This window comes from Typopeltis vanoorti, chromosome 20, assembly GCF_054136105.1.
Source record: "Typopeltis vanoorti isolate ZY-2024b chromosome 20, IOZ_Tvanoo_1.0, whole genome shotgun sequence".
NCBI lineage: Eukaryota > Metazoa > Arthropoda > Arachnida > Uropygi > Thelyphonidae > Typopeltis > Typopeltis vanoorti.
This window is the reverse complement of record NC_143568.1, coordinates 70,316,734-70,340,552: the sequence shown is the minus strand read 5'-3', so window position 1 is coordinate 70,340,552 and position 23,819 is coordinate 70,316,734. Positions and strand designations below refer to the sequence as shown.

Below are 23,819 nucleotides of genomic sequence, written 5' to 3'. Positions count from 1 at the left end.
GGATCCAAGCACCACTTATCTCCTTTCTGTCCAATCCTCGTTCCATGATACAGATTCAAACTGTTTAACTTTTCATAATCACCAGCCTTATAATTCTTCAGATGGCACATTCCCAGGTGATCAGTTTATAGTTACTATCCCCAGCTGGAGGAACATTTGACACCTCATTTATAATAACACCCTTAATCCCTGTTTGCATTCTGTTATGCACTTTTGCCCAAGGTAGTTGTCTCTCCAAAACAAATTCATTTGCTTTGTAATTACTAAAGAAAGAGCCATATGGCTTAATTTGCTTTGTCTCCAGATGACATCTCTTCGTTCTTGTCTATATTACCATAATTAAAATTACCCATAATGATGACTTTTGTTATTTGCTAGACCAGTTTGCCTATTTTTCACCTTCTCACTGCCCTTCACTTTACCAGGTCTTCAGCAACAATCAACTAAATATTTGATCCTGTTCACCTAATGCCATGTTGCTTCAAAATGACTGCTACTATTTCCCTTTTATCTTCACCTTTGATGGTGAAGATGAAAGGGAAACACTGCTATCATCTCTCCACCCTTAATGGTGAAGATGAAAGGGAACACTGCTATCATCAGCAACACTCCCTTTCTGTTTCTGCCTTCATAAAAATCATTATATCCCTCTACTCTGTTCCTATCAGATTGTTCTCAACCAACCATGTCTCATTTATTCCAATTTTGGGGGAAAATGAGTACTGCCAGTGCAGCGATTTTGCTTCCATTTTATTTTGGATACTTCTGGCATTAACAAACAAACAGTAAAGCTAATTTTTGCTTTTTTTTTAACCAGAAATAAACTATTATGTTTGTGCACAAGTTCCATTGACACTGCTCCTTAGATATGACTCTCCATACCTCTCGCTGCTCATCCTTTTGCTTGCTTATTATTCACCTCCAATGCTTCAGTTACTCTGGTCATGAGGTTTCCACACCTATAATCGTTGAATCTCCATACACAACCTTGAATCATTTGTTACCTTTTTCTCACTACACAGCCATCTTTCATTTCATTCTTTCTCACTCTTCCATGCATACCTACAGTTCTTATTTCTCTCTACATACACTTTATCTCTTGCTTCATCTCCACAAACTTTGCTCTTATGTCTTGAATGACTTTCACTCTGCAATTCATGCTCACTGTAGAAATAATGATGTTAGTATCCAGCACAGTATGTTATTTAAGCACTAATAAAATGCTAACATACAGGCTTCTCGGCAAAGCCCCGTCTTTTAACTAGTGCAAACCAAGGCATCTCCACCATAGATTATATACTCAGAAGCTCTCTAAATAATTTTGAAACGTTTATGTTTCTTATTATATTTGGATAAAATGGGGTCCATAATATTTTTCATTTTAATATCTTATTAATGCCAGATGAAGCCTCCTGGCTTTATACTTTAGTAATCACAACTGTAATGTAATGATGTATACTAGTACTGTCATTGTTGTAAGTCTCTTATCATTTCATTACTTATCTATTTATTATACTAAAATTTATACTTATGTTTATTTATCGTATTATATTAGTGCATTCAGATCTTATTACAGAAAAAAGGGCATATACACATTTATAGCACACATTAACTTGCTCCCAACTAAAACATCTCTTTGATTTTTGAAGAAGAAGTTAATGCAAGTCATCATCAATTGAAGAAGACAGAACCTGTTTGTGGTTTACGCCGTTCTTCACGAGTTCGTGTGCGTCCTGTGGAGTACTGGAGAAATGAAAGAATTAAGTATAGACCCATATCAGGATGTAAGAATAATTCTGTCCTTTATTATTATTTTCATATTATAATATTTGACATCTTGATTAATTAAGATTTAGTGTTTAGTTGACCATATATGTTTAAATTCAGCAACAATACCTGATATCTTTATGAGTTCTTTATAAAAGTTGTTTACAATTTACACTCAACATATTGCACCCATTTTATTGTAAAGCCAAAGCCATGTTGTCACAAGGCATATTTCTCTGGAACTTTTTAACATGTATGATTTTAATCTTCAAGATACCTTATACTTTTATGAAGGATGCAAATCTTCCAGATTTTAGTAATAGAGATGCAACATTCTGATTTAAATTACACTAATGTAAGAGGTCTTCCAAGCTCTCTTTGAACAAACATTTTCATGTTCAAAACTAGTTTCCTAGTCCAGGATTTATAATTCCAAAGGATTCTGAATTCACTGTCAGCTGTTTTGTGAGCTTAGGCTTGTCGAGATTTACAGTAATGGATATAGTATTGGTAAACACTAATTCTTTTCTCCACTGAGAAACCAGTTTGTCCAATGTATGAATAAATGAATATAAGAGCATTCATACTGAACCTGATAAAGACAGAGGAGAGTTTATTCTTAGTGGTTGGTAAGAAATCTGAAATATAAGAGATAAGAACTCTGTGCTCTCTCATGGTAACCTGGGATGCAGGACTCTAAAAATATACTGAATTTCACATAGGCTCCAACTATTTAATTGCATTACAAATTTGACTGAGGTAGTCATGAAGTTAATTCATCTCACAAACTTTGGTTTACTTGTGATTCATGTTGAAGTTTCTGGAACAAAAACTGGGTAAGACTGGAATGTAAATAAATTAGTTACTGACAGAAATTTATTATTTACAATCCAACATTTTGCCAGTGCAAGCTACCATTAGCAGAAACAATTAACAATTCACAGTTAGTGAAAACAGCTCTTGGTGGTAATCTTCTGTTATTAATGCTGATGGGGAAGATTGGGTAGTGTGCCAAAATCTACGCAAGATCATCAGTTCTGTTGCAGTTAACCAGATTTTTTAGAACATGTGCCACTTCTAGATACAGTCAGTGATTTAAACTGGAATGTCTGAAGAAGCCTGGTTTCTTTTATCAGATGAAATGATCTTCATATAAAGCATGTTGTGCTAGCTTTATGATTGCCCATATCAGATGTCCCACTTTGACAGGGAATGCCATGGACACCTGGCAAGGAGAGAGGCAGTCCTTGATTTGTCATAGGAAGGTCTAAACTTTGTTCAGAAGTTTATATACTTGGGGGGGGGGGCGTTGGAAAGTTCTGATAAACTACTAGAACAAAAATTATATTAAAGCAACTGATATAACCACAAGAAAGATCATATGAATATAAGAACATAAGTTACCTTCATAACTCTGCTACTATTATTTTCTTTCTTATGGTTATATCAGTTATTTTAATATTTTTGTTATAGGTGTTTATCAGAACTTTCCAGCCCCTATCATACTGTCATAATTCTGTGTTATTTTAGGAGGGAACCTAGTTTATCTGTTGTACTTTTAAAGATATGTTTCATGTATAGTTTGTTTGTGGTGAGCATTTCTGTTCTGTTCATTTTGTTCGAATGATGTATGCCAAGTTTGTTGTTCTAGGCGCAGTGCTGTTCATTTGCTGTGTCTATCCACATATGAAGATGAGCTTACAATAAACACTGCTGGACAAAATCCTCTAAATGGTATAGGTAAGCAAGATACGGAACCACCTTCTGCCACTCTCTTTTTCCATATCAAATTTGATGCATGGCTGAAGATTATTTATTTATTCTAAGAAGGTGATTAGTTCATTCTTAGGATGTGTCTATATAGCTAAGAAATATTCATCTAATAGAGCCAGATGGAAGGTTCAGGTTGAATGGCTGAAAACAATGTATGCTCTATAAATAGTAGGTGGCTGAATTTTTTTTTTTTTTGGGGGGGGGGGGGATGAATATTGAATTCCTCATAGCTGTACTTTCAGTTTGTTTGCAGATCTTGCTCTTTCAGAAAATAACCTGAATGAATGACAAATTGAGAGGAAAGTCCCAAGATTAAAAGATGAACACTTTCATATCGTTGCATAGGCTTCTATGGAAATAGGACATGCTATGAATATGTTTTCTGGTATTTTCTACACAAAAAGTCGCACAGAAACATTTTTTATTTTCTTGGCTAGTTTCGTGAAAATTCTTTTTCATTTCATCAGGATAATTACATGATTAAACAAAAAAAAATAGAAAACAAGTAATTACAGTTAACAACTCTAGCAAAAAATATTTTAATGTGATTCAAACTGGAAAGTGTGTATTCACCACTATGCCGACTGCTGTCTCATTAGTTGCTCATGCTGTATACTACTGGCAGAAATGAGTGTCATGATGAATTAATGAAGATTATATTTGATGTAAAAATCATCCTTTTTTTTTTTTTTTTGAACTGTAGTGGATACTTCATCATTTCAGCTGATTCTTTGAATGCCCTTGAGAAAAAAAAACAATAATAATGTATGTGGAGAACTTTTGTTTTTTTTTCTATGCTACTTGATGTTACGTGTTGTTTCTGTTGTATGTGCTATCAGTCCTAATTTGTGTCTTTTTTTTTATTCTCAGTGTCTGAAATGTTCTGATTAGCATTCCTCTCTAGATCTGCCTGTCTGTCCTGTGTAAGGTAAACTACAACCTATCTTGTAGACACCTGATTTTTTAAGTAGCACATGTAGTGGTTTAGGAGGTTTCAGATGTGATTAGAGATCTTGTTTATTGGGTAGAAGGCAACTTTTAAGTTTTGTTCGTGAAGCAACTTGCTATTTATCTTGTTGAGAGGCTTATACGCTGGTTAAACATGATAACTAATATTTAAGGAATTGACAGCGTATACTAGAAATATAGATTAAAAATACTTTAATATATACTTTCCGATATTTCGGCGAACGTCACGTTGCCATCTTCTTGGGAACTTACTACAAAGACACGTGCACACAAGTACTAATAACAGCAAATGAGACTGAAGCTAGGAAGCTAGCGTTTTCCTAAAGTCCTGATGGTGCCCCCTGGCGGGCTATATTCGTAGTTCTTGGCCTTTGGGCTGAAGTTCTTCTGATAAAAGTTTCCCAAATTTGGGGCAGTCTCATGCATCCAAATTTGTTGAGGTTTGGCATGTTCATGCCAAACCTCAACAAATTTCTAGTATACACTGTCAATTCCTTAAATATTAGTTAACTTGCTATTTTATCTGTGACTGATTGTATATATGGGAAATTGACGGCTCCTCTAGTCTTGGTTTTGTTATTCATCTAATTGTTTTTGGAGATTGAAGTAGAATTTTTTTGATTAATGTTCTGTTGTAGTCAATTTTTGGTAGGACTGACTTGAAGTATTATAGCTGTTGGTTTCTTTTATTTATGTTGGTGGAAATTCTGTATGCCCTATTGCGTAAGGAATAGATTAATATAATTTTTGTATTGGGTGGTGATGAGATGTGGCATGTAGATAATGTCCTATATTTGTTGGCTTCCTATAGACTTAATAGTTGACTGATCTTTGTTCAGATACCTCAATTAGTGTATCCAAAAATGGTAAAGACCTGTTTGTTTCTAAATCAACAGCAAATGTGATTTGAAGATGAAGGTTGTTGAGGTAGGTGATGAAATCTTCTAATTGGGTAATAGTACCTGGCCAAATAATAAAAATATTGTCAACATATCTTAGCCAAATTTTAGGTTGTGTTTCTTGATACTGGAGGGCTATATTTTCAAACCACTCCATGAATAAGTTCGCTAACAATGGAGAGAAAGAAGGGCTAGCCCATTGCTTGTCCTTCTTTCTGTTCAAAATCTTGAAATTTGAAAAATGTACTATTGATTCAGTGCTTAAAGAAATCCTGTGTCTGGTGGGAAGATGTCTTATAGTATTTGCATGGTTTCTGTTCTTGGAACATTGGTAAAAAAATTTACTATGTCTAGGCTGACAAATGTATCAGTAGAACCATTGCGAAGACTTGATGTTTGTTATAAAGTGTATGGTGTTCTTTACAAAAGAGAGCATTTGCCTGGTGTTAGGGCTTAGTAGCTTTCCAAGATATTTCAATAGCAAAGAAGTTGGAATCTTGCATCAACAATAGGTCTCAATGGCAAGCCTTGTTTGTGCAGAGCTTAGGGACTCCTTATATTCTTGGAACCAGAGGGTATCTAGAGTCAAGACTTTTTTTTTTTTTTTTTTGGTTTCCTCAGACTAGTTCAGCATGTTTTTTTTTTTTATTAAGTTGTTGGTCTTAATCATGTTCAAATATTTTCATTAAAGTTGTTAACTGTTATTATTCGTTTTTTTAGTTTATTTATATAATTATCCTGAAGTGAGACAAAAGAATTTTCATGAAACTAGTCAAGAAAAAAAAATTCTATTTGATATTTTTTGTGGAAAAATACTGGAAAACATATTCCTGGAATAAACACTTTCAGTTATTATTATTAACATCTGATCTCCATGGAGTCAAAGAACTCATTGCACTATACTCTCTCAAACAAAAAATTATAGAATCATGCCTCAGACCCATTCAGAAGTTTCACACACTCTATGCAAAGAACCTGCTTCTTGTATCCTTCTTATACATTTTCCATCAATGGCCTCTTGTTCTACCCTTTCCTCCCTCTACTCTATGAAAGTTCTTCTCCAGATTAACCTGCTAACCCCCCCCCCCCCCCCCACACACACACCAACTTATATGTTCCAATCATATCCTCTCTTCCTCCTTGTGTCTGACATTCCATAGACACTGACTTAATAAACATGCTTTGGACCCTTCAATACATTCTCAACCCCCCCCCCCTGAAAACAGGCAACCAAATCCGCACACAGTAGTTCATAACCTTATATAAGGGAACCATAACCTCTTTGCTTCTGCATGTCTTCCTCATTATTGCCATAATCTATTGTGATGCTTGTACAGTTTTAACAGTGTGACTCTTACTTCAAGTCTCTGTCTACAATCATTCTCAGATCTCTCATCTTCACCTCCTTCAAAATTTCTCTATTAATTGTATACTCGGCATCCTACCAGATTTCAAGACCTTGCACGCTGCAGTATTAAACTAATAACTCCACTCATTTGTGCACTAGCATAGTTTATTCAGATCCTTGTGTAAGGCCACAACATCTACTCTCCTTATCGTAGTTCTTCTCAACTTTGCATCATCAGCAAACAGCTACACATCTCCAACTAAGCCCAATCCCATTGTTATTAGCATATAAGATAAACAATAATGGTCCCAAAGCAGATCCCTGTGGCACTCCAATAGTAACCTCCCTCTTTTGGGATATTGCTTCTCCACACACAACCTGCTGATACCTATCTGATAGCCAATCAGCTATCTAACTCACTTGTCAGTTATGTAATACCATCTGTTTCAATTCATCTTCCACCTTGTCATGTAGCAGTCTATCCAAGACCTTTGAAAAATCCAAGTACACAACTGCTTATATGCATCTCCTTTATCGAGTAAATTTATTACCTTGTAATATGCAAGCAGATCACAAAAACATGACCACCCCCTAACAGATCCATGCTGATTATCATAAAGAATATTATCACTTCTCTAACACCTTAACAACCATAGACACTCACAAATTGTCCTATAATTTGTAGTCTCAGTCTTATTCCCTCTTCTTTTGTGAAGTGAAACAGTTTTCCCACTTTCTGTTCCTTTGGGATTCGCATTTTGCATGACTTGTGTTAAACATGCTAAAGGTACCATTAATTCTCTCAAGACATGCGACAATATATTGTCAGGTCTTATTGCCTTATTAACATCAAGTTTACTTAATTTCTCATATACTTCTTGCTTATTCATCATCGGGTCCTTCTCCACTATATCTTCTACACTCCATTTTCTCATGATATCAACTTCACGAGGATGAAATACAATGATACACTGATCACATCTTCCTCGTTGGTTACCAGTCTTCCAGTGTCATCGGCTAGCAACATCCTCCCATAGTCATTTTTCTTTCTACTTGCCACTTATTGAAAGAACTCACTCAGATTTTTCTTAGCTTGATTGACTAATTTTTTCTCATACTGCACTTTTGCTTTCTTTAACAACCAAGTCATCTTCCTGACCCGTTCTTTATACTCTTCATGCAAGTGATTATTACCAACATTTATATTCTGTTGCCTCCTCAGGGTGTTCTTCTTCCAGATTTCACACGTAATCTCACCCTTCATCTGTTTTACTGCTACCCTGTGTATCATTTTCATCTTTAGAATACATCCAGACATTGCTGCTATTAAATAACTATACATAATAAATAACGGAAAAACTCACGTAGAAATATTATTTAATAGTATAATTTTCGCCTGTGTGTCACAGGCATCTTCAGTACAATTGAGCACAAAATTAAACACTAACTGACAATTCCAAAAAGCGCCACCTAAGTAGCTGGTGTAAGATAACTAAAAAGGTCAATAACTTTCCTTTAAAAAAAAAAAAAAAAAAAAAAAAAAAAAAAAAAAAAAAAATTAATACAATAAAAAGTTAGGAAAGATTAGCTGATTTGTAAAGTACTATCTCCCATAAAGGGGATAGACGTAAGCCGTCGGATCTGTTTAAGTTAGGAGAATGAAGTAGAGTTTCACATGCTTCTTTATAAAGGCGTTCCATGAGAAACTGACTTTTGTGAAGAACTCTTGTCTTTCTCTAATGAACTCTGTGTCTAGTGAAGATGGCATGTTCTGCAAGTCCAGACTTTTTAGGTTTAAAGTATTCAATATAAGATTGGTGTTCTTCTAGCCGAATGGAGGCAGATCTTCCCGTTTGTCCGAAATAACATAATCCACAAGAGCACGGAATCTGGTAGACACCTGGACGATTAAGATGTGGAAGCTTGTCCTTTGGAGAAGCGAGAAAGGTGGAGATTTTTCTAAACGGTCGAAAGGCAACAAAAATATTCAGTGGTTTTAAAATTTTTGCTATACGTTCACTGATGCCTTGTATATAAGGGATGGTAATGCGCGTTATTTCCTCTGTGTTTGAAGAGGGAGACATATTAAATCTACTCAAAGTTCTTTTAATGAAGCAATTCTTATAGCCATTAGATAGAAAGGAAGAAGTTATATATCGTATTTCTTTCTGTAAAAGATCGTCTGTAGAACAAAAGGAGTGGGCCCGATGAACCAGTGTTTTAATAGTTCCTGCCTTCCTTTTGACTGGGATGGTGATGAGATTCCGCATGGATATAATGGCCTGTATGAGTCTTCTTTCTATAAACTGAGAAATGTAGGTTACCATCTGGTTGGCGAAGAATTAGAATTTTTGTTGCCTTTCGACCATTTAGAAAAATCTCCACCTTTCTCGCTTCTCCAAAGGACAAGCTTCCACATCTTAATCATCCAGGTGTCTACCAGATTCCGTGCTCTTGTGGATTATGTTATTTCGGACAAACGGAAAGATTTGCCTCCATTCGGCTAGAAGAACACCAATCTTATATTGAATACTTTAAACCTGAAATGTCTGGACTTGCAGAACATGCCATCTTCCCTAGACACAGAGTCCATTGGAGAAAGACAAGAGTTCTTCACAAAAGTCAGTTTCTCATGGAACGCCTTTATAAAGAAGCATGTGAAACTCTACTTCATTCTCCTAACTTAAACAGATCCGACGGCTTACATCTATCCCCTTTATGGGAGATAGTACTTTACAAATCAGCTAATCTTTCCTAACTTTTTATTGTATTCAATTTTTTTTTTTTTTTTTTTTTTTTTTTTTAGGAAAGTTATTGACCTTTTTAGTTATCTTACACCAGCTACTTAGGTGGCGCTTTTTGGAATTGTCAGTTAGTGTTTAATTTTGTGCTCAATTGTACTGAAGATGCCTGTAACACACAGGCGAAAATTATACTATTAAATAATATTTCTACGTGAGTTTTTCCGTTATTTATTATGTATAGTTATGTCTACTCACGGTTTACCTCTTTTAAAACTTATTGCTATTAAATAGATCTTCATCAGTGCCCATGCAGCATCTGTTTTCTCCCCACTCAACTCCTCTTTCCATGCTATAGCTCCCAGTTGTCTGCTAAGTTTTTCATAATCACCGACCTTGTAATTCTGCATATATCTACTTTCTAGTGGAAGATCTGCTTGTAAATAAAGAGATGATGATGCCAAAACGATCAGCAGAACAGTAGACTGTAGAGCAATATTCTTGATCTCTATGAGGAAGCATACAGAATTTTTAAAAAATGATGTTGCCCATCAAACATGTGAACTTAAATTTCATATTCTTTAGCACCAACATCAATATAGTTCACTATAGTTGTCAAAACTATATTTTCATGTAGTACTATCATATCCTGTACACCCTTGAGGGTACATGTCAGGAATTTGATGATGATGTTGATAGTTCTCAAAATGAAGTCCTGTTGTCACTTGTCGAACATGCGACTTAATGTATATTAACTTAATGTACATACTTAAATACATAAATTTTGACATTCTATATTTACTAGCATCAGTGTAGTTCACCATAGGTCTCAAAGTGCAGTCCTCCTTGTGGATCTTTAAGTAATCCTCACCAGATAAGTACAGGTAACCCTTGTATAACGCAGTACTTATACAATGCGGTTTCGATATAACACTGTCTAAAATTGTAGTAATCCTTATTGAACGCGGTACTTATACAACACGGGGTTCCAATAAAAACAAGGTCTACAAATTGTAGTAACCCTTTATCTTTTCATATGTTTTCATCGCGCGACTTAAAAATCAAATTTTATCTTCATTAAGTTTGTGTCTGCCTGTATCCTGCATGTAATTATAAGTAGCGAATTTATATTAGGGGAAATACCCTTCAGCATGCATGTACCTCAATTGTTTACCGTATAAAACGTTTATTGTTGAAAATTGTCCTCGTTTCTGACAGGAAAGTGCAATAAAAATCATAAGTGTGTTCATCTCAAGCTAAGCTCTTTATTTTCTGGTGAGTTACATACAATATGTAATGCTTGCTTTTTTTGTGTAAAAAATTATTTTATAGTTAATGGCCACAAACTGCAACGATAGGGAAAAACCAACATTGAAAACAAAATTAATTTCTCTCGAAGAAAAATATTCCAAATCTTGGATCGGTTGAAAAATGGAGAAAAACCAGGAGTATTTAAATTATACATTTTTGGTCGTTTTATAATAGAAATACAATTTTATTAATACAGACCATTTTACAATAAAACATTTATTAAAACCTACCAGTTTCACCAGCAAACTGTCTGGCTTTTTCAAGACGTTACAGAGATATGAAAGTTAGTAAATGCAAGTTAAAAGGAACATAAAAAACGTTGTAAACCAAACCAGTAGCTATGGTTACACATTTCGCGTGACAGAGATGACTTATTGTTCTTATTCATTATCACGCATGCGTGTTTGTTGTAGACTTGTAATGTGATTACTGGCTAGCTGTAGTTCAGCTTGATTGAGAGAGAGGATCAAGTTTTTCCACGAACTGTTTAGAATTACACCCTGATGTCTGTTGAGGTTTCCACTGGTTATTAATACTATTGTGGCTTCCTTAAATACACGATGCCTGTAGTCATCATCGAGATATGGTATCTCGATGACTTTAAGGAAGCCACAATAGTATTAATAACCGGTGGAAACCTCAACAGAAATCAGGGTGTAATTCTAAACAGTTCGTTGAAAAACTTGATCCTCTCTCTCAATCAATCTGAACTACAGCTAGCCAGTAATCACATTACAAGTCTACAACAAACACGCATGCATGATAATGAATAAGAACAATAAGTCATCTCTGTCACGCGAAACGTGTAACCATAGCTACTAGTTTGGTTTACAACGTTTTTTATGTTCCTTTTAATTTGCATTTACTAACTTTCATATCTCCGTAACGCCTTGAAAAAGCCAGACAGTTTGCTGGCGAAACTGGTAGGTTTTAATAAATGTTTTATTGTAAACTGGTCTGTATTAATAAAATTATATTTCTAAAAACCAGGAGTTTTTGCAGGGACTTTGAATTTAAATGAATCAACAATTCAAACAATCAAACAAAATGAACATAAAATCCGTGAAAGTGTTTATTGCTGGGTCAACGATAAGTGCAAAGCGCGTTGCTGGTGTATGCGATATTCTAATGGAAAAATGGAGAAATTTCTAATGATTTTGATGGAAGATTGCACCTCAAAAGAAAATTCCTATTGATGGAAATCTTATTAAACAAAAAATTCTCAAAGTTTATAAACATTTATAGTGCAGACCAGGTGTTCAATGCAGATGAATCTGGGTTATATTGGAAAAAAGTGCAAAAATGCACCTATATTTTGAAAAATGAAAGATCAGCTCCTGGATTCAAAGTTTCCAAAGATAGATTTACTCTACTGTTTTGTAGTAATGCACCAGGTGATTACATGACCAAACCAGTGTTTATTAACCAAATCTCAAATCCTCGTGCTATGAAAGATTAAAATATGCACTATTTAATTTTGCCTAAAACATTTATGCATTATGTGCAATGAAGTTTAATTACAATTTGTAATTTTTATACTATGTATTTGTTTCATAGTTTATATGTTTTCTTAACTTACATGAATTACCTGGATTAAATAAAATATATTATTTGTTGGATATGTCATTGTTGTTTATATAATTAAAAAAAAAAAAAAAACGATTTCGGAACATAACCGTACTTTTTCTATGTGATCTGAGACTGACTCGCATAATGCGATTTATATAACGCGGCATTTCTGTGGAACCTAACATTCGCATTATACGAGGGTTACCTGTACATAGTTTATTTATAATAATACTATCCTACTTTACATCAGGTCAATTGTGACTTTTAGCGGGATTATGAGGCTTGAGAGGTGGATTTTTCATGTTTTGTGGAGACTTATTTTTCTGTTATGATTTACTCTATTCACAAAATGTCAGTATTTTTTCAGGATTATTAATATTTATATTATTAATGGCTTATAAAGAGAGTATTTACCTTTTTTTTTTTTTGCAAAAAGTTGTTCATTTTGAATACTCTAAGTTATTTTCCTCCACATAGCCTTTAAAGGAATGTGGAGAACCGACCAGGGCTTCTGACCTAATGTCCAATCCTCACCTTCTCGTGGTGCACCTTGTTGGGTATCTACTTTGATACTGAACGAACGAGGATGGGCTGGCAATTTGGGATTTAGCCGACCAAATTGTATTCTTATTGGCTTAAACCAAAATATAAAATGATGATATATCATGACAAAATTTCATGCCGGCTGGGGCATCGCCTGGTTAAACAAGGCCCCCATTGTTTTCGCCAGGGCCAGGGAACCAGGGCGAACAGCGAAAAGTCAGCTACTGGAACAAATCTGAAAACAAACCCCAACTCAACTTCACCAGAGTTAAAGATCGGTACTATCAACATAAGAAGCCTGAATGGCAAAGAAATGGAGCTAGCTGAGGAATTAGATAAGTACCAGATCGACATAATAGGGGTGACTGAAACAAAAAAGACCAAAACTGGTGAGATCTTTCTGAGCAATAAATACAAAATGTTATATTCAGGCAATGACAGTCAAGGAAAAGAAGAAGTAGCCATAGTATTCAACACAAAATACGAGGCTAATCTTCTTGAATGGCAGTCACTCTACTTGAGACTAATGTGGGCAAATATGAGAATGGGGAACTGGACAATGAGACTTATTTGTGCCTATGGTCCCACAGAAGATTTGTTCCAGTAGCTGATTCTACTAAGGTAGAAGTGGAGGAATTTTTTGAGGCTTTAGAAAAAGCAACTGACACAATGAAAAAGGAAAAGTTGGTCCTTGTTGGGGATCTAAATAGCAGAGTAGGAAATGATTGTGAGACATACAAAAATATTTTGGGAAAATTTGGAGAAAAGAGCAAAGCTAATAATAATGGCAAATATCTGTTGGATTTCTGCTCAGGACATGGACTGGTTATTACTAACACCATGTTCCAACATAAAAATGTGCACAAATTCCCATGGAGAGAAGAGGCTAGGAATAAGAAAAGTCTCATTGACCATGTTATTGTTGATAGTGATGTTTTCTCCCTGGTGCAGGACACCAGAGTGTACAGAGGATTTGAAATTGGAAGTGATCACTATTTAGTCTTGAGCAGGATAAAATTGAATTTCATATTGAAAAGAATAACATGTAAGAAAGTTTTAAAGCAATATAAAATTAAAATAAAAGTTGAGCAGCTCTCAGATGTGAACTGTAGACTAAAATACAGAAAGATTACTGAAAAGAAAATGAAAGAGTTTGAGAACAGGAATCAAATCTTGGAGATTCAGTGGCAAACTCTAAAGAAAACATTGATTGAATCTGCCAGAGAGGCATGTGGTGAGGTTGTGTGCAAGGATAATAAAATCAGAACTCCCTGGTGGACACAGGAAGTTAAAGAGCAGTGAAGGAAAAGAAGAAAGCATATCAAAAGTTCCTGGCAAATAAGTCAGCTTTTACTCTTACAGAATACAGAGTCAAATGTAAGAAAGCTAAACAGTGTGTAAAACTAGTTAAACAAAAGTCATTGGAGGACTTTGGCAAGAATATAGAAAATAAATATCAAGAAGGTGGCAAAATGTTCTGGAGGTTGTTGAAGAAGCTTAGGAATGGAGGAAAGAGTGCTGTAAAAGGAGTTAGAGATGATAAAGGTGACATGAAAGCAGGAGAAAAAGATATCCTTGAAGTATGGAGTAATTACTTTGAAAAACTGCTAAATGAAATAAGCAGTGATGACAGCGCAGTGATAAAAAACACTGACCAGGCATGCAGTCAGGAATACATATCCATACTTGAAGTAGAAAAAGCCATCAAAGGCTTGAAATGTGGAAAGGCAGCAGGAGTAGATGATATTCGACCAGAAATGCTGAAGTATGGTGGTATAAAAGTCTTACAGTGGCTGCACTGCATAGTTCAGAAAGCCTGGACAGAGGGACGAATTCCTGATGATTGGAGTAGAGCTCTCATAGTACCCATATATAAAAAGAGAAATAAAACTGACTGTGAAAATTACAGAGGTATTTCCCTACTCAGTGTTCCTGGCAAGATCTATGCAAGTATACTTGAGAAACGGTTGAGAAGAATTGTGGAAGAAAAGCTTGAAGAACAAGCTGGATTCATGCCAAATAGAGGCTGTCAGGATCAGATCTTCACTTTACGACAAATAGTCGCGAGAGCATGGGAATATAACAAAGATCTGTATTTAAGTTTTGTCGATTTGGAAAAGGCATATGACAAGGTGCCAAGAGAGAAGCTATTCAATATGCTGCAGTTATATTTTGTCAATGGGGCATTATATCAAGCAATACTTAGTCTTTATTTGAGTTGTAAGTCTGCAGTTAGAATTGAAGGAAGTACAGGAAGATGGTTTAATTTTAAATCTGGTGTCAGACAAGGATGTTCATTATCCCCTCTGTTATTCATTATCTATATGGATCACATTATGAAGGAATGTGGTATTAAACCTGATATCAAAATTGGAGATGTTAATGTCAGCTCTTTGCTTTATGCGGATGATGTTATACTTCTAAATAAATCCGCTACAAGTCTGCAAGATTCTCTGACTAAATTGAATAGTTGTTGTAATAGATATGGTATGAAGGTCAGTAGTAAAAAGACAAAGACAATGAAAATAGGCAGAATCATTGAAAATGTCAACTGTGTTGTGAATGGAGAACCTGTGGAACAAGTAAAACATTTCAGCTACTTAGGCACGATTTTTACTGAAGATGGTAAATTAAATATAGAAATAGACAACAGAATCAGCAAAGCTGGTATGATGGGAAGTCAATTGAATAAATTCATATGGAATAAGAAAGAAATTAGTCGGAACACTAAATTAGCTGTATACAACACAGTGTTCAAATCAGTTTTAACTTATGGATCTGAGAGCTGGGTCCGAAGTAAAACACTTGACCAAAGACTAGAGACCGCAGATATGAGAGTCCTAAGAAAGATTAGAGGCGTGAACAGATGGCATCAATGGCAATATCATATTAAAAATGAGGATATTAGGAAAGAACTTGACATTGTCAGCATCCAGGAATGCGTTAGCAGAGCTAATCTCAGATGGTATGGTCACTTAAATAGAATGGGAGAGGAAAGATTAGCAAAACAAGTGTTCTCTGCCAGGTTGGCAGGAAAACGACCCAGAGGAAGACCAAGATATAGGTGGATTGATACGGTACAAAGTGCCTTACACGATAGAAATATAAGATCTGATAATGTTGGAGTCTTGACAAGTAACAGACTGATTTGGAGGAAAATTGTAGATAGGAAGTTAGTAATATTGTAATTTTTTCATGTAGTACTGTCATATCCTGTACACCCCTTGAGGATACATGGCAGGAATTTGATGATGATGATGAAGTTATTTTCTTTTTTAATCTCTGGATAATCATAACGTACACAAAATCTGCTTTCTTGGTGGAACAGTGAAACAAATAACTGATGTCGTGGTAGTTGTGGGCACAAATTACTTAGTTGGTGAAAAAAGAATGTTGATAGAGACTTAGGGAAGTTGTTGTAGCAGACAAAGGATAATAGTGTTGTCGGAAAAGTCGTTAGCATGTTACCCAGATATGACATTAGTGAATTGAGAAGAGAGCAGAGATAATGAATAGGAAGATGGCTGAGATGTGTGACGCAAAGGGGGTTCAGTTTGTGAATCTGCGGAGTGAATTTGATGGAAAGTTAGAATTGTTTAATATTTTTGTATTGCATTTGAATGGGTTTGGTGTTATGCATTTAAAAAGGCTATTATTTGCTGTGAAGGCACAGAATCAAGAGGCTTTAAATGATTTAAGAATACTATTAAAGCAGGATAGCACAGCTAAACCGGTTGTACAACAGGAGAAATATGGATAAGAGGTAGGGGATGTGATTGTGACAGGACAAGGTGACAGAATACTTAAAGATGAGGATGAGACAGGTGTGAATGGCAGTCAGGGTCAGGAACTCTTAAACAGGAGTGATCAGACTGGAGAGAGAGAGAGGTGTGGGAGAATGGCTAGAGTAGAGAATGCTAGTAGAATGGCCTCAAAGACATAGGGATTTTTATGTTTATATACAAATGTAAGGAGTATTTGAAATAAGAGAGTGAAGTTTGTAGCATTGATTGAGGCAGCATGCCTGAAGAAAATTGGTCAGTGAAACTTGGTTGTCTGAGGATAATGTGCTGTTTCGAATAGAAATGGAATGATACAAAATTTTCTGGAAGGATAGAAAAGTGAAAAGACCATGGAGATGGAGAGTACTGTTAATGATTTGCAGAGGAATTGTGTCCACAAAGTGTGGAAGTTGATATTACATGCACAGATTTTTATTTTATGTGGCGTGAAGTTAAAATTAATAGACTATTATATCTGATAGGATGCTGTTATAGGCCAGGGAATGTAAAGAATACTGACTATGAAGTGTTTAAGTGAATTGAATACTCTTTTTACATGCCATGTAAAAAGAAGGTGATCTGATGGGAGACTTTAATTACAGGAATATAGAATGGAAGGAGGATATAGCATATGGGAACAAGGAGAGTGAGTTTGTTGAATTTCTGTGGGATAAATATCTTAAGCAGCATGTTGCTGAAATAACTACAGGCATTAGTGTTTTGGATTTGGTGATAACTTCACAAGATGTAGTTGCTAATGAGCTACTGACACTATCACCAGTTTGTGAGAGTGATCATGAGGTACTTGTTTGAGAAATGATGACACAAGAAAAGGTTACTGCCATGAACGGAATATATGGAAGTATACGGTGTGTGCTTATGGGAAACTCCGCAGTCAACTAGCATCAATATGTTGAGTAGATGAGCTGTGCAAAAAAGATGTAGACAGTGCATGGAAATTCATAAGGTAGTATCTGGCACAAGCAGTGTATAACTGCATACCAAGGGTTAAGCGAATAAATAAAGTAGGAATAAAATGAAGTGAAATCAAGCAAGCTGTGCTGGAAAAGAAAATGCTTTAGAGGAGGTACAAGATTGTTGGTGGTGATCAGATCCATGAAGAGTATGAAATGCAGGCTAGCATGGTAAAGAAGAAAAAAAAAACATGCGTTATGAGAGAAGATTGGCTGGTCAGGCCAAGGTTAATTCCAGGAATTCTTCCAATAGCAAGCCAGAGAAAGAATAAATATGGCAGGTTGACACTGGTGGATAGTCATGGCAGCAGAGTGATTGTTACGAAGGATATAGTGGAATTATTGAATGAACATTTTATTGCTCAAGCATCATGTAAATGATGCTTGAGCAATATATCGAAAGGAGGCAAGTATTAGGAGAATTGGAAGTGAAAAGACAGAAGGGTATCAGGTATTGATTGGATTAGATATTAATAAGGCTGTGGGAATGGATGGCATATTGCCATATTCTTAAGGAATGGCCATAATAATTAGCTATGCTCTTGACCTGGTTATTTAATGAAAGTCTTGCAGTAGGTAAGGTTCCTAAGGAGTGGAAAGAAGGCCAAATAGTATCACTCCACAAGCATGATTCTAGGACAGAAGCTTTTAATTATAGACCAGTCTGTATAACTGCAGTTGTAGTCAAGGTGTTGGAGAAATTGGTTAGGAATAGAATACAAGATTGGGGTTGATGATATGGGATTCTTTAAGATGGCCAGCATGGATTTGTAATAGTTAGATTTTGTTTTAGCCATTTACTTGCATTTTATGATAAGGTAATGTGAATGTGTTGGATAAGGAAGAATCATATACAGTGATATTCTTGGACTTTGCAAAAGCGTTTTATAGATTAGCACATGATAAGTTTATGTACAAGCTGCAGAGAATGGGAATGGATAATATATTGGTAAGATTGATTTGAGATTGGCTTTCTGAATGATACCAGCAAGTTGTGTATGATGGAGCAGTGTCTCAAAAAAGAATGGTAACCAGTAGCATGGTTTGGTTTCAATTCTTGGGGATTAGATATAACAATTGTTTGCTGATGATACAAAGTTGGGGAGAATTATAAATAGTACCACTGATATTAATTACATTCAGAAAGATTTGTATAGACATTTGACTTGGACAAAGGAGTGGGGTTGTAGTTTTAATATTAATAAGTACAAGGTGTTGCATTTTGGAGTGCAGAAATGTAAGACTTGTTACTATATTGATGGGGCTGTACTGCAGGAAGTGGATGAGATTCGAGATTTGAGAGCGAAGATTGACATCACACTGAAGTTTAGAGAGCATATTGTGATCAATGTGATGTAGAACTATTGGAGAGGGTCCAGAGAAGAATGACTAAGAGGACTCTGGAATGCTGGCTATGGAGAGAAGTTGAAGAAATGTGGATTGCAGAGTTTGGTGGATAGGAGGAAAAGGGGTAATATGATAGATATGTTTAAGTTAGGGAGGGGATTTTATCAGATTAATCAAGGGAGATTATAAAAAGAAGATTGGAAGGCAGGAAGGGAATAACCAGAAGCCATCCCTGGAAGTTATGTAAGAGGTAGTGAAGAGAGTGTGAGGAGTAGTTTTTTTTTTTTTTTTTTAATTTACATGGAGAATTGTTAGTAAATGAAATGCATTACTAGAATAAATTCTTAATGCAGGGAGTGTTTAAGGATTTTAAGATTACTTATGATAGATTTGTTGTCAATTGAACGAACCTTCCACAATGAGTCTGCCAACTCTATGGAGGGTGTAATAATAATAATAATTTAGCATTGTATAAATGATTTATTAATTACTAATTAATATAAGTGTGTTTTAATTGTGCACATAGTTGATTGTATATTATATAGTTATTTATGTGTTGATAAAGTGTTTGAGGTATAATCAGTGCTTTTTTTCTGGAAAAAAAAAAAAGATGTTGGTACTCACCATGAAGATGTTATTACAGCAACTTCCACACTTTTAACCAGTGGTTAAATACAGCCGGGGCCTGGAACTTTTTTATGCACCAGACTCGGAACATTTTTCTGTTTTGTGAATTTTCTCCCTTTATGGTAATTAAGCCTATGGTAATGATGCGAAACAGACAGCAATTTGCAGTTATTAAGACGTGCATATGATCGGTGCAGTATTAACAAAAGATCACACGACCAAAAGATAAAAGCATAGCGCTGAATTCCATATGTGAAACTGCCATAACAACATTCACTATATATATATTTCTTAGTTTTAACATGTTTACAAATTTTAACATGTTCGGTTGAATTTTATTGCTACCTTTGTGGCAGGCAAACTCACACACATCTAATTAATAACAATAGTTTTTATACTGTGTTTGCCGGTGCAACATATGATTTTGCTTGAGTCCGTACAGCATAGTTTCTATATGAGGAAACATGTGATTCATTAATTAGTGTTGTTTTTATCCCAGTTGTCTCTAATTCCACTATTTGTTGAGAAATATATTACACAGACTGCTCAAACCTTATTCACTGACATAATAAAAGTACTTGTTTTTCTTGCCTCTGCAGTATAGTGACTGTTGGGTAGGGCACGTTGTTTACCTCTGTAAGCGAGTTACTATCGCCCAACGTGAACATATTTAAGCTTTTTTTTCATGTGCGAGGTATATGCAAAAATTTTTAATTTCTTTTTTCGAAAAGTAAAATCGGGTGCGAGTTATATGCGAGGGTGGTGAGTTATATTCGAGTAAGCATGGTATTTCAGCTATGGATAAGTACATTGGTACCTTCTTTAAACGAAAAAATAGCTCGGGTGATAGTGATAATACAAAACGAGTTTGTAATGACAGTTTGTGTGTAGTTTCTGAAGAGAAAGAGGTCTGTAACGAATCCACAGAAACACAGAATTCCCATTAGTTGCAATATGATAATATTAATATGCTTAATGAAAGGAAAGATTTGCTGACTCACAAGTCATGATCCTGCACCAGTGATAGTTTGGTGTGTGTGTTGGGGGGGGGGGGTGTATCCAAGTTGCATTTCTGTAGTACGGCTCCTGAACAACACCTTGTTTATGGTAGGCAGTGGACCTCCAACAGGAGTCAGCCCCTGAATACACAAGGCAAGGACCACACAACAGTAGCCAATCTGAATCTGTGGTCAGGGCTTGAGAGAGTAGCTTGCATGAAGTAACACCTCAGCATCAACAGCTTGAAGAGGAATTTTGACTATAAGTGGCAGCATTTTTGTTGGATGTTGTGCATTCTGCCATCGATATGTGGCCTCATAGTCTTTGGGCATGCATAAGGCAAAAGGGAGACATTTCGAACATTGAATGTAACTTAATTATATTTTGAACGTAACTATTCTGCCTCCACATGGTAACAGTGATCATGCAGTACTCACTTGGGAAGTGACTAAGTTTATGAATGTTCCATTCAGAAAAGGTTGCATGCTGAACTACAAAACAGGAAATTATGACCAAGTAAGGAGTATACCGAGTTCAGTGGAATGGGATCAGTTGCTGGATGGAAAGAATATCGACAGTTCATGGGAAGCGTTTAAACAATACTTAAATGATGCGATATCAGAATGTGTTCTGAGAGTTCAAAGAATAGAAGAGTAGGAGTCAAATGGATGTGTAATCTTATTAAGCAAGAGATTCTTAAGAAAAGGATGATGTGGAAGGAATACCGTTTGCATAAGGATGACGTCCGTTGACAACCCACAAGAATTCTATCGATATGCTGCAAATAAAAGAAAGAATTAATAGTATTATTATTATTATTATTATTATTACGGGCAACTCGAAGGAGTCCATAGACTCATCGAGGGAGGCCCTAACATCATGTCATTCGACATTCACACAGTATCTATCATGCTTTGCCTTGAACTCATTTACAGTCATGGCACCCACAACAGACTCTGGCAGCTTATTCCACTCATAAACCACTCTCCAAGTAAAAAACCTAGCTCTAACACCTTTGCTAACCACACTTGCCTAGCTTCCATGTATGGCTCTTAGTCCTCCCATCACCAGTCCTATTCTCAAAAATATCTTCTGAATTAATCTTATAGAAACCCTTCACTAATTTGAATGTCTCAATCATATCACCCCTTTTCCACCTATCAACCAATTTCTGCAACCACAAATCTTCAACCTGTTCTCATAAGGTTCATTCCATAGACCTGCTATCATGCGGTCACTCATCTCTGGATCCTCTCCACGTCCTCCCCATCCAGAAGAAACTCTGGTGCCCATATCATGGCATAATAGTCTAGATGAGGTCTTATCAAGGCTCGATACAGAGGAACAATAACCTGTTTGTCTCTGCTCGTTAAAGTATTTTTCAGCAACCAAGTGATTTAATGAGCTGATTCAGCCACTTTTGCAATGTGCCCCCTAAACTTCAACTCCCTATCCACCAACACTCCCAAGTCCCTGGTCTCATCAATCTCCTGGAGTATAGTTCCACCAATGTGATATACTGCTGCTAATCTTTTCACCTGAAAATGCATAACCCTACATTTTGCCACATTAAATTGACATCCATTCTCCATAGCCCAGACCTCCAATCTATCCAAATCATCCTTGCAAAATTTTAACATCCTGTGCACTCACTATTGCTCTACCCAACTTTGCATCATTAGCAAACAAATGAACAGTTCCTCTCAGATCCTTTCCTATATTGTTAATGAACAAATTGAACAGTAGTGGTCCAAGAACAGAACCCTGCGGCACACCACTAGTACAGGCCGTCTTTTGGACTCTACTCCTTAATAAACCACTCTCTGATATCTCTCCATCAACCACCCTCCTATCCATCTCGCCAATCCTATATCCATCCCCATATGCTGCAGTTTACTGATTAGAATTCCATGTGGTATCCTGTCAAAGGGCTTAGCAAGGTCCAGTAGAATCACTGTAAACCCATTACCCTTATCCAGTTCAGCATCACTGTGTTATAAAACGTGAGCAAGTTACTAAGGCATGCTCTACCCTTCACAAAACCATGTTGTCCCCCATACAGTATCCCATTTTCATCTATCCAATACTGTATTTTTCTCTTGATTATTTTCTCCAAGACCGTCACATGATTCCTGATATATGCTGATTGGACAGTAATTCACAACAACAATCTTGGAACCTCCTTTAGGCAGTGGAACTATTTTACCTTCTTTCCACCCACTTTGGACTAACCCAGACCTGAAACTGAAATTAAACAAAATGGCCAAGGGCACTGACAATTCTTTAGCCGCCTCACGTACGACACGAGCTGGTATCCCCCCCCCCCCCCCTTGAGAATAACCCAGACATGAGGCTCAAATTAAACAAAATGGTCATAGGCACTGACAATTCTTTAGTGTCTTCACATAAGACCCGTGCTGGTATACCATCCACTCCCACATATGTATTGACATTGAGGGTGTGTAATAGACTATTCACCTCCACTTTCAAAGTGTAAATGACCAGTTTACAGTATAATATAAGAGATTTAGACCAAAATTTAAAATTAAGAGGGATTTTCAACAGGAGACATTAGTAATGAAAGCCATATTTCCTACAATTTATCTTCCAGATTTCAATCTTTCAGTTTCTCATGAACTGTTGTTCTCGCAGGAAATTAATAGTTTATCTTTCCAAGTGATCTTGGGGGAAGAGATTTTATCACTTCATAGATATGCATGTAATTATGAGTGGTATGATTTCTCTTGGTGATGGAAGATTAAGGGTCAAAGCTGTATTTAACTGAGAGGAGACCTCCACATAGCCTTTAAAGGAATGTTGAGAACTGACCAGTGCTTCTGACCTAATGTCCAGTCCTCACCTTCTCGTGGTGCACCCTGTTGGGTATCTACCTGGATACTGAACGAACGAGGATGGGCTGACAATTTGGGATTTAGCCGACCAAATTGTATTCTTATTGGCTTAAACCAAAATATAAAATGATGATATATCATGACAAAATTTTATGCCAGCTGGGATGTCGCCTGGTTAAACAAGTCCCCCGTTGTTTTCGCCAGGGAACCGGGGCGAACAGCGAAAAGTCAGCTACTGGAACAAATCTGAAAACACACCCCAACTCAACATCACCAGAGTTAGATCGGTACTGTCACCATAAGAAGCCTGAATGGCAA

At 36.1% G+C, this 23,819-nt stretch overlaps 1 protein-coding gene across 6 annotated transcripts in view; it reads left to right on the top strand.

The window, feature by feature from the left end:
- Positions 1–23,819, top strand: part of LOC150095552 (uncharacterized) — a 486,687-nt gene that overhangs the window by 292,044 nt on the left and 170,824 nt on the right. For 5 of the 6 annotated variants that reach the window (XM_090410226.1, XM_090410229.1, XM_090410228.1 and 2 more), the window contains one exon: positions 1,650–1,784. In XM_090410226.1, the coding sequence (XP_090266352.1) occupies positions 1,650–1,784 (135 nt within the window). The remainder of the gene's footprint in view (positions 1–1,649; positions 1,785–23,819) is intronic. The other variant, XM_090410225.1, reaches the window with a different exon arrangement.